The sequence below is a fragment of the Papio anubis genome, chromosome 1, assembly GCF_008728515.1.
Source record: "Papio anubis isolate 15944 chromosome 1, Panubis1.0, whole genome shotgun sequence".
Taxonomy (NCBI): domain Eukaryota; kingdom Metazoa; phylum Chordata; class Mammalia; order Primates; family Cercopithecidae; genus Papio; species Papio anubis.
In genome coordinates, this window is record NC_044976.1 from 191,793,950 (window position 1) to 191,806,952 (window position 13,003).

The 13,003-nt window shown below is 36.6% G+C and overlaps 1 protein-coding gene across 1 annotated transcript in view; it reads left to right on the forward strand.

Moving 5' to 3' along the window:
• The first annotated feature begins 83 nt into the window (after positions 1–83).
• The window catches only part of NME7 (NME/NM23 family member 7), a 212,184-nt gene continuing 199,264 nt past the window's right edge, over positions 84–13,003 (forward strand). The window contains exon 1 of the mRNA XM_003893523.4: positions 84–261. Within this exon, the coding sequence (XP_003893572.1) occupies positions 259–261 (3 nt within the window). The 5' untranslated portion in view covers positions 84–258. The remainder of the gene's footprint in view (positions 262–13,003) is intronic.

The window sequence follows — 13,003 nt, forward strand, 5'->3', positions numbered from 1 at the left end:
CGGAAGTAAAACTGCCGGAAACAGAAAAACGGCGTCTCGTAGTCCCAGGCGACAGCGTGGAGGGGCGGGCCTGTCGATTGGATGAAAGCTGCTGAGATTACTCCCAGCCACTAAGGACGAAGAGGTGGGGCGGTGGCGTCCCACGCACCGTGCGACAGTGGGCGGTGCTCTGTTGCCTGAGTAACCGGATGATGGTGTTGGTGGTGGTGTCTTCCTGTCTCAACGATACCTATTTTCTAGTGCTGAGATCCTGAGACAATGGTGAGTGCCAGGGGATGTCAGAAGAACGGCTGTGGGGTCCTAGCTACTTAGCGTTCCAAGTCTTCTGGCGGATGGGCACTTAAAGTTGTCCTGTCCTCCCGACCTTCTCCTCATTATCTCTTTCCCCCTTCTCACGGGCTGTTACTGCAGTTTACTCGCTCTCCGTATTTCTTATAACACGCTGAATTCCACTGATGCTACTAAGTCTCTAGAGTAATGAAACAGAAAATTCAGGGTAAGGCATCGAGTCTAATAACCTGTTTTGAACAAACATTATGTGTTTTCATTGTTCATCGTGGCATTTTTCATGCTCACAGATTCACATTAACGCGCTTTATTAAGAGTATGGGGTGGTGTGTATGTGACTGTCTCAACACTGATCTGAATCTCCCTAGATCTTGGAGTCCTTTTGCTTTTGTGAGTGGCAGAGCACTGCACCCATCACCCCTTGTTTCTTCATACTACTCAGCAATCCTTTTGGTTACCCCAGTTTTCCCCTGCCCCATTTTCTGTAAAGACATTTTCAAACCTTCCACTTATAAACCCTGTCTTTTGCCCTTCTCATTTCTCCTTTCTAAACATGATGGAGTATAACAATTCTTCAACCTCATGCCCCCAACCTACACACTGATCTATAATTTTGCCAAGCCTTTAGTCTTGTATTTCTAGTGTAGAGAAAGGGATATTAAAGGATAATCCATCCATCTTTGCTTTTGATCTCATTTGCTTCCATCTGTTACATTTCGCTTCCAGTTGTCTTTTTTCTTTCCTGTGCTTTCAGCCTCTTCCTCTCCAGTTCCTTCTACTCAGTGCTCAAGTCACACATCTTATGAAAATTAAATAAAGCAAAACCATGTCATCCATCCTGTGTTTATCCAGTTATTTCCCAGTCCTCCTATCTATCAGTAAACTTATTGAAAGGATATTATTTTTACTTATATCAAACAGACAGAAGTCTTTTGTCTGGCTTCTTTAATGCCTTCAAGAAAGTTGTTCTTGCTTAAGTTTCTAAAGGCCTTTTAAATGCCAAATACAGTAATTACTTCTCAAAATTTATATTGCTTAGTCTGTTTGTGACAACTGAGGTTCATAGTCATTAATTCCTTTTACTGGCTGTGCCTGGTTTTTGAATGTCATTCTTTGGAATTCACTCCTTAATTACTTTCATTTCTTAGTCTAGACATTTTCCTTGGGTGATTTTGTCCACTCACATGGATTCTACTAACACTTTTGATTTTGCTTCTAAATTTCAATTTTCCTCTCACATCTACTAATGCCTAACTCAGTTGCTTCCCGGACACATCTATCTCAAAGGTCCCTCAAACTTAATATGACCAAAACTGAACTTGCTATCTTTCCTCCTGGTTTCTCCTATTTTCACCAAGTTAAATACTGCTACTACTATATTGTAACCTAAACTAGAAATCAGAGTTATCCTACATTCCTCCCTTTCCTGTTTCTCCCATATTCAGTTGGTCACTAGATCAAATTTTAGTTTGTCATCTCCTCATTTCTTGATTATTTTAATAGTGACTTTTACAGTCTGGTCTGGAAATTCTCCAATCCATTATTTTCTCTGCCACAAGAAGGAATTTTTAAAAACCCAGCCTGTTGATTTACTCACCTCCTTAAAACTCTAGAATCCCCATTTCCTACAGTAAAATGTCTAGAGTGGCACACAAATTCCTCCATGAACAAGCACTTTTCTGTCTAGCTTTTGCCTTTCCCTTTCCATACCTTTTTTTTTTTTTTTTTTATAAAAAATTATCTTGCCTTTTAGCTACTTGCTTTTCATTGAACATACCAAGCAACTTCAAACTGGTAGTATGCCTCCTCTTTCTACTTTGCACTTGCAATTCCTTCTACACAGAATACCTGCACCCTCTTGTTGCTTGCCAAACTCTTATTTATTCTCCTGTTACAGGCCAACGTGTTCTTCTTGCCTGCTTCCCAGAAAGGCCAAACATTGAGAATGCAGGAGTTGCAGCAGAGAAAGAGTTTAATGGAGGCAAGGCAGCTGAGTGGCAGGATAGGAGATATTTCTAAAATCCACCTCTCTGACAGCTTGGAGGTTGTGGTTTTTAAGGATAATTTTGTGGGCGGGTGGGTAGGGAGTGGGTGCTGCTGATTGGTTGGGGATGAATTTATAGGTGTTTCCAAACTGTCTTCCTGTGCTGAGTCAGTTGTCTAGGTGAGAGTCATAGGACTAGTAGAGTCAGTTTCTTGGTATGAGTCATGTATCTGGGTGGCATCAGGAGGTTTGCCAGAATGCAGAAGCCTGAAAGATATATCAAGACCAATCTTAGGTTTTATAATAGTGATGTTATCTAAAGAAGCAATTGGTGAAGTTACAAATCTTGTGACCTCTGGCTACATGACTTCTGAATAGTAAGAAATTGTAGAAAAGCAAGTACCAGTAGCTGGTTATTGCTTACCTATGCCTATATCTTAGCAGATTTTAGATCCCTCTTAGAATCCTAACTTTGCGGCCTTCTATTAGTCTTACAAAGGCAGTTTTAGTCCCTAGACGGGATCAGTTTTGGAAGGGACTATTACCATCCTTGCTTCAAAGTTAAACTATACATTTCTCCCATAGTTAGCTTGCCTATGCCCAGGTATGAGCAAGGGCAGTTAGCTTTGTGAGGTTAGAAGCAATATGGAGTCAGTTAGGTTAGATTCCTCTCACTGTTATAATTTTTGCAAGGGTGGATTCACTTCCAGACCCAGTGTAGGTGTCTCTGCTGTGATGCCTTCCTTCCCTGCTCAGAGATGGTTGAGTCGAGTCAGGTGCAGTGGCATATGTGTATAGTCCCAGCTGTTGAAGAGGCTGAGGCCAGAGGATTGCTTAAGGCCAAGAGTTCAAGGCCAGCCTGAGCAACATAGCGAGACCTTGTCTCTAAAAAAGTATAAATAAATACAAATTTAAAATCTGTGCAGATAATCAGAGCTTTCCCCTCCACACTGTGAAATCAAGAAAAAAAGAAAAAGGTTGATTGTTCATTCTTTTCTGTTACCATTTTATGTAGTATATGTCTCTCCTATTGTACTTGCCTCATTCAGTTGAAATTATTTGTTTATAGATTTGTTACTGTTACTAAAATGTGAACTGTTAGAGGAATTGATGTTTATTTTGTTCACAGTATTACCTAGATTATATTAGGCACTCAAATGTTTGTGGAATGAATACAAAATAAGAAAGAATGTGGTAAGTGGTCTGAGAGAATACAAAATAATTGGGGGCACATTGTGCAATTGAGTCCCTGCTTCTCAATCAGAGTCAGAAAAGTTGTCATAAAGAAGATGGAATAGAATTTCAATAGTTAGAATTCGATGACCTGTGCAATGGCATAGGGAGGTTGGAAAGTGACTTTTGCTAAATACTGGTTTTTTTTTTTTGTTTTTGTTTTTGCCTGTCTTACATTATTGTTATCAGACTTCCCAGGAATGCTAAGGGCAGTGAATGAACTCCTGTTCCCACTCCTCCTGCCGGGATTGCAGGCTGGGGCTCTTTCAAATTAGGTGGTCTATGAAGGCCTCTCTGTGGAAAGAACTTTTATGTTGAGACCTGAATAATATAATACAAAGTGCAACGATCTGGAGGAAGTGTTCCAGGCCACGCTAACAACAAGATCAAATACCCTGAGGCAGAAAAGAGATTGGTATATTTTAGAAACTTACGGTTCAATGTAATAAACTAATAGAAACTGGGTGGTGGGATGGTGCAAGGGTGGCTGCAGTAGGGAAAGTATGGTACAAAATACCATGAAATGTGGTTAGGGAGGTAGGCAAAGGCCAGACCACACGTATACATACAGCAGTGTTTCTCAAACTGTACCTGGTAACTCATTACTCAAATTTGTGGTATGTAGCCAGCATTAAAAAGAGGACATAAAATACCAGCTTAACATATTCACTACATGTTGTAAGGGTAACTTTCATGAACTTTTGTTTAATTGTATATGTATTAGATGTGTACTGGATTCTGATGTAAAATGTATTTCTTACTGAGTCCTGATCCACAAAGTTCAAGACACAGTGTACTTTAAAGAATATATACTTTATTTGTTTTGTTTTGTTTTATTTATTTATTTATTTTTGAGACAGGACATTGCCCTGTCACCCAGGCAGGAATGCAGTGGTGAGATCATGGCTCAGTGCAGCCTCAACCTCCCAAGTTCAAGCGATCCTCTAGCCTCAGCCGTCTGAGTAGCTAGGATAATAGTTGTGTGCCATGATGCCCAGCTAATTTTTATTTTTATTTTGTAGAGACAGGGTCTCACTATGTTGCCCAGCCTGGTTTTGGACTCCTGGGATCAAGTGATCCTCCCACCTTGGCCTCCCGAAGTGCTGGGATTATGTTTATGTTGAGATTTCAACTATTTTGCCTTTTAAACTATATATTAGCCACCACATCCAGCTAATATATAGTTTAAAAGGCAAAATAGTTGAAATCTCAAGGCCTGCAGATATTCTTATTCCTCTTTTGACCTAGTGAAAATGTTCTTGTTGTGTGGCAGATACAGCTTTGAATTAACGACAGCCTAAAATTGGCTAGAGTGAAATTTTCAAGTTTCTTTCTGCATCCAGATCACTCTCCTACATATTTGCTGTCAATTGTTTATGAGAAAGAACAGGCCTAAGAAGCAGATGTCCCTTTTCTGTATTCACTCTAGCCACTGTTGTATGTATTGTAGCAAAGGATTATGGCCTCTCAATAAGCAGCTGAAGATGCAGGTTGTTTGCTCTGTTGGTGAGGCTTCCTGACCACTGCAGTTTATCTAATCAGCTTCTGTCTTCATCTAGTTTGTTACAATTGTAGCTTCCAAATTCTAGAACCACCTTTATATTGTGAAGCAGAGATAGGGAAGTGTAGTTTAGCATGTTTCTCACACATCTTGTTTAAGATGAAACGTATACTGGACTCATCAATTTCTTTACTTTTATGTATTATAAAGAGGACAGAGAAGGTAATTCTAAGATACATTTGACTAACAGAGATATTCATGTTTTATATCTTCTAAAATATAGTATTTATTGGAATATCATTACTCCAGATGAACTGTTAGTATAAGGAAGGACTTTAAAGATTATTAGCTATGTTCTACAAGAACTAATCTAAAGCTTTGAAGTAAAATGTCTCAAAGTTAGTTGTTTGTTTATTTATTTATTTTTGAGACAGAGTCTCACACTGTCTCACTGGCTGGAGTGCAGTGGCTTAATCTCGGGTCACTGCAGCCTCTACCTCCTGGGTTCAAGTGATTCTCCTGCCTCCGCCTTGTGAGTAGCTTGGATTACAGGCATGTGCCACCATGCCTGGCTAATTTTTGTGTTTTTAGTGGAGACGGGGTTTCACCATGTTGGCCAGGCTGGTCTCAAACTCCTGACGTTGAGTGATCCACCTGCCTCGGCCTCCCCAAGTGCTGAGATTACAGGAATGAGTCAAAGTTGGTTTGAACAGAGCTTTCAAAGACAGTTTCATGATTACTGAAGAACAAACTTTTATTCCATGAAATGAAATGCTTTTCAGTTTCCAACTTTATAACGTTTCTCCTAATAGCTTTTCTGGTTTTGTTTTCAGCACCCGCTTTTTTTTTTAATTTTTTTTTTTTTTTTTAAACAGAGTTTTGCTCTGTCGACCTGGCTGTGGAGTACAGTGGCGCGATTTCAGCTCACTGCAACCTCTGCCTCCTGGGTTCAAACGATTCTTGTGCCCCAGCCTCCCGAGTAGCTGGGACTACTGGCACACGCCACCATACCTGGCTAACTTTTGTATTTTTAGTAGAGACAGGGTTTTGCAATTTTGGCCAGGCTAGTCTCAAACTCCTGACCTCAGGTCATCCGCCCGCCTCGGCCTTCCAAAGTTCTGGGATTATAGGTGTGAAGCACGGCACCCAGCCAGCATCTGCTTTTTATTTATCCAGAATTTCTTTTGTTAGTTGAATTGTTGATTTGAAGGAATTGCAGTTCCAAAGATCCACAGGATTTTATTTACAAAAAATGAATCAGAAAGTATAGGGCATAAATTGCAGATATAAACCTCTTAAAAGTTTATTTTCCTATATATTGTATTAAAATGCACTTGAGAGCCTGGTATATTCTTGTTTAGTAGGAAACAGTGGTATTTGGAGAACTGAATAGTAAGTGGTTAATATAATGCCATAATTTTTTTTACATGTAGCTTTTTATTTATTTTTGCTTTCCTTTTTCTGCCTTTTTATTCCCAATTCTTTCTCATTCACCAGTTATTCTTCTATTCAAGAAAGTATTTATTGAGTACTTTCCGTATGCTGGTAACTGGTGGCTATACATTGATTAATAAGATAGCACACCGTGGCCCCTACCTCATGGAATTTATGGAGAAAAACCAATATTGGAAAACAAATTGCAACTGTAAGTTGAGTTACAAAAGAAAAATGACAAGGTGAGGTGGAAATTAGTAATAAAACAGAGTGATCTGAAGTAGCCTGGGGTGGTGAGGGAAAGCCTCCTTGATGACAAAACTCTTTAATTCTTTTTTTCCTTAGTTTAGGAGAAAAACAATTTACATGAATAAATAGATGAATGATCACCTCATATGATGATAAGTACTATGAGGAAAATTAAACTAAGTAATGCAATATTGGTTGGTTCCAAGAGCGAGTAGCCTTGAGTAGGACAATCAGGGAAGGTCCTTGTGAGGATGTGACTTTTAAGCTGAGATCTCAGTGATAAAAAGGAGCTTGCCAGGTGGAAACCTAGGAGAAGAGCATTCCAGGCAGAGTCAATAGTAAGCACAGAGGTGCATTAAAGGAATAGGAGGGAGCTAGTGTGGCTGGGGCCTAGGGAATGAGAGGACAGCTAGATGAGAAGCGATCTGAGAGGCAGGAAGGAGCCAGAAATACTGAGACTTATGGAACTTGGGAAGGATTTTGGATTTTATTCTAAATGCAGTGGGATTATACATCTTATATATTTTACCTATTCCATCAAAATATTTTATTTTCCTTGGATTTGCCTTAAATTTTTGCCATATTAATTTGGTCTCTTGGTGCTTATTTTTATCTTATCTGTAAAATTTATGATCTTATAAACTTTGGGAAATATTTTTCTGGCCTGCTCTTGTCTTCGAACTTCAGAGACTCCTAATTTCATCCCTTATAGTTGCCATTTCAAAATGTATTTTCCCATTTCTGGACTTCTTTTTATTTCTATAATATCTACTCTAAGGAGTGGCGAGCAGAGCTACATATTCCAGGTGGGTATGCATTATAGTTTCAACATGGGAATTATGTTTGCTGCTGTGATCTTCACCTATTACCTTTCTTGATGGTGCTGTAGCATATAATTGAAGTATCTTACTTTCCAGAAATATCTCCAGCATTCCCAATGAACTTTGTATTCACTTTTTTTTTTTCAAAAACTGCCTAAATTTCTTCACTTCCAAAGTTGTCAATATTTTAAAACTTTCTGTTAATTAGTTGTGAGAAACTGTAGCTATTAAAATATACTGCTTAATTCACGTTTGTTTTCTGATTAGACACTTGGCCTTAATAAGTTGCTATTGTTCTCTCTCCTGACTCATCTTATGTGCTGTGCCTTCTTCATATTTCTATACTCTTTAAAATGTATCTTCATATGCATACATAATGACTCTAGAGCTCTCTGATAGATGTAAATTTAACTTTTATCCTTTGTTTTCTGTAGTTTCAATATTTACATGATAAATACATATGCTATATATGTTTTATATATATTTATAAAGGTATTTAACTTATTCTGTTGTAGAAATATAAGAAAACTACTTAGTGATTTTTAGAAATTAGAAAATATAGAAGTAAAAGTAATAAAATTAAATTTTTCTATGATAACACTGCCTGTATACAATCGCTATTAATATTTTTGTATAATATCCTGGTCACATATATACTCATATACACATACACACACACACACACACACACACAGATACATATATATATCCTTTAAAGTATGATTCTATTATATTCATTGTTTAGAAATCTGGTTTTTCCTGCTTAATATATCTTGTGCATTTTTCCAGATCAGTTTTAAGAACTACAGTCAGCCCTCAATATCCATGGGTTCTGCATCCAGATTCAACCAACTGATGATTGAAAATATTTGAAAAAAAAAAAAACAATACAATGATAAAAAATACAAACAAAAACAAGGCAGTATAACAACTATTTACATAGCATTTGCGTTGTATTAGGTGTTGTAAGTAATATAGAGATGCATTAAAATATAATGGAAGATGTGCATAGGTTATATGCAAATGCTATGCCATTTTATATAAGGGACTTTAGCCTCTAAGGATTCTGGTATCTGCAGGAGTCCTGGAACCAATCCCCTGTGAATACTGAGGGACAACTCTACGTCTTATTCTTTCATTTACTCTGTTTTAAAAAATCCATTTATTAATTTGTTCTGTTAACACAATAACTAACATATTTTTGCAAACACATTTTTATAGACATCCATAATTATTCCCTTACAATAAATTAAAAAGGGAATAACTGGGTGTGTGAGGTCATGTGCATTTTCAAGACTTTTAATATACATTGCCAGACTACTCCCAAAATAGTTTTGCCAATGAATACTCTGCTAGCAGTGTACCATCGTGCCTGTTTCTTCTAAACTCTAAACTGGTATTTCTATACATTACACACGGATGTCTAACAATAGATTTGAACTTTTAATAAAACTGTCACCTGCTTTGCTCAGAATATTGAGAGACATATAAATTATTGTATGTTCTATAGATGAAAGGCACTGTTAATACTTACCTACAATATTTCTTTGTAATTATTGTTTTATATCTCTTATAAATTGTTAAAATTCAAGATTTATCGTCTGACTATAGTGAAGAATATTGTTAGCCTTTTTAAAACTATTATTTGTAGATAGATTTTGCAGTCATCTCTTGTGTACTTATTTTCAAGATGTAGCTTGTTGAAGTACAAACGAACTGATGTAGAACAAGAAATCTAAAATTTCAATCTTTATTCCAGTCCTGGCTTAAGCACTTATGAGCTGTGTGTTATGTAATCTTTCTGGATAGTTATTTTCTTATCCATAAAATCAAAATAATACTTTCTGTTTAGATTACCTTAAAGCATTTTTTGTGAAGATCAAATAAGTTGATATGAAAGTAATTTATAAACTGCAATATACATATGAAATGTCTTTTTTCATATTAACCAGATTGCTGCCTAATGAGAAGATAGTTGAGGAAAATGGAAGAGATTAAAATGTCAACCTTCAAAAATAAATATTTGAGGTTAATGGTGTTATGCAATTTTGTGGCTATTAAAAAATTTACTTTTATATATTAAATTCCTTCTTCCTAAATTTGTTTTTAGATTCATTTTCCTAATGGGAACAAGAAAAAGCTGGTAAAAGGGAGGGAAGCATGGGAAATGGCAGAGATGGGTCTTGAGACCAGTTTCAATAATGGTCATATACTTTTGTGGGTAGGGGCAGCTAAACATATGTGATATGTATTTAGCAGGTATTAGATGTGAGATCCCTGAATATCTACTCAACTTAAATAGATTAACTGGGAACGTTTACTTTTATTGCTGGTCATGTGAGATTTTATTATTCAGTAATTTGACTGTGAAAGTACAATGAGACCATTCAGACCCCGTCTCTTTCTTGCCACTTAGACTCAGAAATTTGGCTCTGGAAAAACTGAAAACCCCTTCGTCTAGTGGCAAGTACAGTTTTATCATTTATGTTAAACCATATTGCTTTTTAGGTAACTTATTGAATTTTACTGCATGTACTGAAATCTCTGAAAGGTGAATATCTGTCTATCTTTGATATCTGAATGTTTTTCATAATTAAAAATTTTCAAGTTTTTATCCGAAGAAAGAATGGCTTCTCTAATAATATGATCACTTTTTTTTCTAGCTTTTCCACATAAAAATTAGTATTGACCTTATGATTTTATCTTGTCTCCCAATACCTTTAACACCTAGGTTGTAGCATGCATTATTAGAACACTTTTAGAATCAAACTTGAAATAATAAGCATTTATATTCAGATACAGAGCAGAGACTCTTGAACTCATCTTTCTGCCCACTTTTGGCTTCTTGCACCATGATATATACCTGAGATACAAAGACGAACAAGACTAGATTTCTTTCTTAAAAAGCTCACAGCCTTGAAGGAAGAGAAAAAAGAGAAGAAGAGAAATGCATGATACACTGTAACACTGTAATGCTAACTTAGGGAAATTCAATTTCCTCATTTGTAAAATGAGAATAATAATAATAATAATAACTAGTTCCCTTATAGGGATATTATTATAATTAAATGATAAATTGTTTAGCCCAATGCTTTATACACTGTAAGCATCCAGTAAATGTTAGCTGTTATTACTATTGCTACTGCTGTTGTTATTTCCAAGTGTTAAGATAGAGACCTACTGAATGTGGGGACACAGAAGAGAGACTAATACTGAAGGAATGCTAATTAAAAGAAAGATTAGTTGACTTCACAACTTTTTCTCTGCTATGTTTCATTGACTGAGCTTCAGGTTCTCTTTAACGTGAATATGTATAAATCCAAAATTAAACTTGTGCATATTAATGCCAACATTGATTCCCTAAACTGATTGGAAGGCATTTGGAAATGAAGTAGGAAACTCCGTCATTGTGGTTCATTGTTCAGGGTTCAGCCTAGTGTCCTGTACAATTAAATGCTTAACAGATGCTTCCCCCCATCCTATTTGCTTTTAAACATTTTTATTCATTGACTCAGATGCCCCTTTGGGTGAGCGTTGAGTGGACACAAGATACACAGAGTTGGTGACTATTCAGAAGTATTTGAGGTAGTTTTTATTCATATAATTTTTAAGCAATTCTTTTTGGTTTAGGCTTTTGAGATATACATTTTCAAAGTTTACATCTTTTTTTCCCCCCAGTTTTACATGCACTTCAACCGCACTTGCTATTCCAGTTGCCTGAAATGCTCCTCCACGTTTTTTCAGACCTATGTTCAAATGATGCTTCATCAGAGAGTACTTCCTTGTCCACTTTTCTAAAGTAACACCTCCAGTTGCTCTCTGTCCCCCTACCAGCTTTACCTTCTTCTTTTTTCACTTTAGCACCTGACAAAAGCTTTGCAAATCTGTTATTTTAATGATAGTGCCTGACACTTAGAGAATGTTTTCTATTTTTTAAGGCATTTAAGATTCTTAACTAATTGACAGTGTCCTTGGAAGTAGGTATTGTATTTACAGAGAAGAGATATCAATATCAGGGAGCAGAAAGGCACAAACATCCAAGGAAGAAAGACAATCCTCTGAAAAGATAGTTGAAAAGAAAGGAAGGTAACTTTCCACTGAATTTCCCTGCTAGTTACTTGGTAGAGACCAGGAGTGGACAACCAGTTTTGATCAAGGGCTGTTCACCTCTAGAGAAAAGTCTAGAATTCTGGGTCAAAAACAGTGGACTCTTATTCTGAGAGAGCGCTCTAGCTTCATTCATTCAACAATTATTTTTAAGTTTCTCTTGAGTGCCAGGCACTGTTCTGAGCAATCAGTGACAAAGTCCCACCCTTATGGAGCTAACATTTCTGGGGAGACGCAGAATAAACAAATACGTAGTATAATGTGTGGTTTTGATAAGTGTTATGGAAAAAAAAATCAAACAAGACAGAGAGTGAAGAAGTTGGTATTTAGTTGGCTGGTCAGAGAAGCCTTCTTACATATGAGTGGAGACCTGAATGAAGTGATGATGTAGAGAGCCCTGGGAATCCTAGCCTTAGAGCTGTCTAGGCAGAGGAAATAGTACATCCAAAGACCCTGAAGTGGGAGCCTGCTTGGTTTATTTAGTAACCAGCAAGAAGGCCAGTGTCACTGGAGCAGAGAAGGTGAGGGAGAGGGTAGCAGAGGCAGGTGAGGCAGATGAGATAAAGAGGTAGCCTGAGGCCAGATCATACAAGGCTTATGTGGCATGAAATCAGTTTTTTTAAACAAAATTAAAATTTTTGTGGGTACATAGCAGGTGTGTGTGTGTGTGTGTATAATATATATGTATTACATATACACATCCATGGTATACTAGGTGTATGTGTGTATATAAGATATATTTAATATACCCACTATATTTAATATTTATAAATAAGTATATATTTAATACTTTAATATATAAGTATGTACATGAGATATTTTGGTACAGGCATGCAATGCATAATAAACATATTTTGGAAAATTTGGTATCCATTTCCTCAAGTATTTATCCTTTGTGTTAAAAAACAATCAAGTTATACTCTTCTAGTTATTTTAAATTGTATAATTAAATTATTATTGACCTATTATGCTCTTGAATACTAGGTCTTACTCACTCTTTCTATTTTTTTTGTACCCATTAACCATCCTCACTCACCTCCTCACGACACCCTACTACCTTTCCCAGCCTTCTACTTTCTATCTCCATGGGTTCAATTGTTTTGATTTTCACATCTCACAAGTAAGTGAGAACATGCAATGCTTGTGTTTCTGTGCTGGGCTTATTTCTTAACATAATGACCTTTAATTCCATTATGTTGTTGCAAATGACAGAATCACATTTTTTTTTTTTTATGACTGACAAAATTCACATTTTTTAAAATGGTATTTGTACCATATTTTCTTTATCCATTCTTTTGATGGACACTTAAGTTGCTTCCAAATTTTGGCTGTTGTCAATAGTGCTGCAGTAAACACAGGAGTGCAGATATCTCTTTGATGTACTGA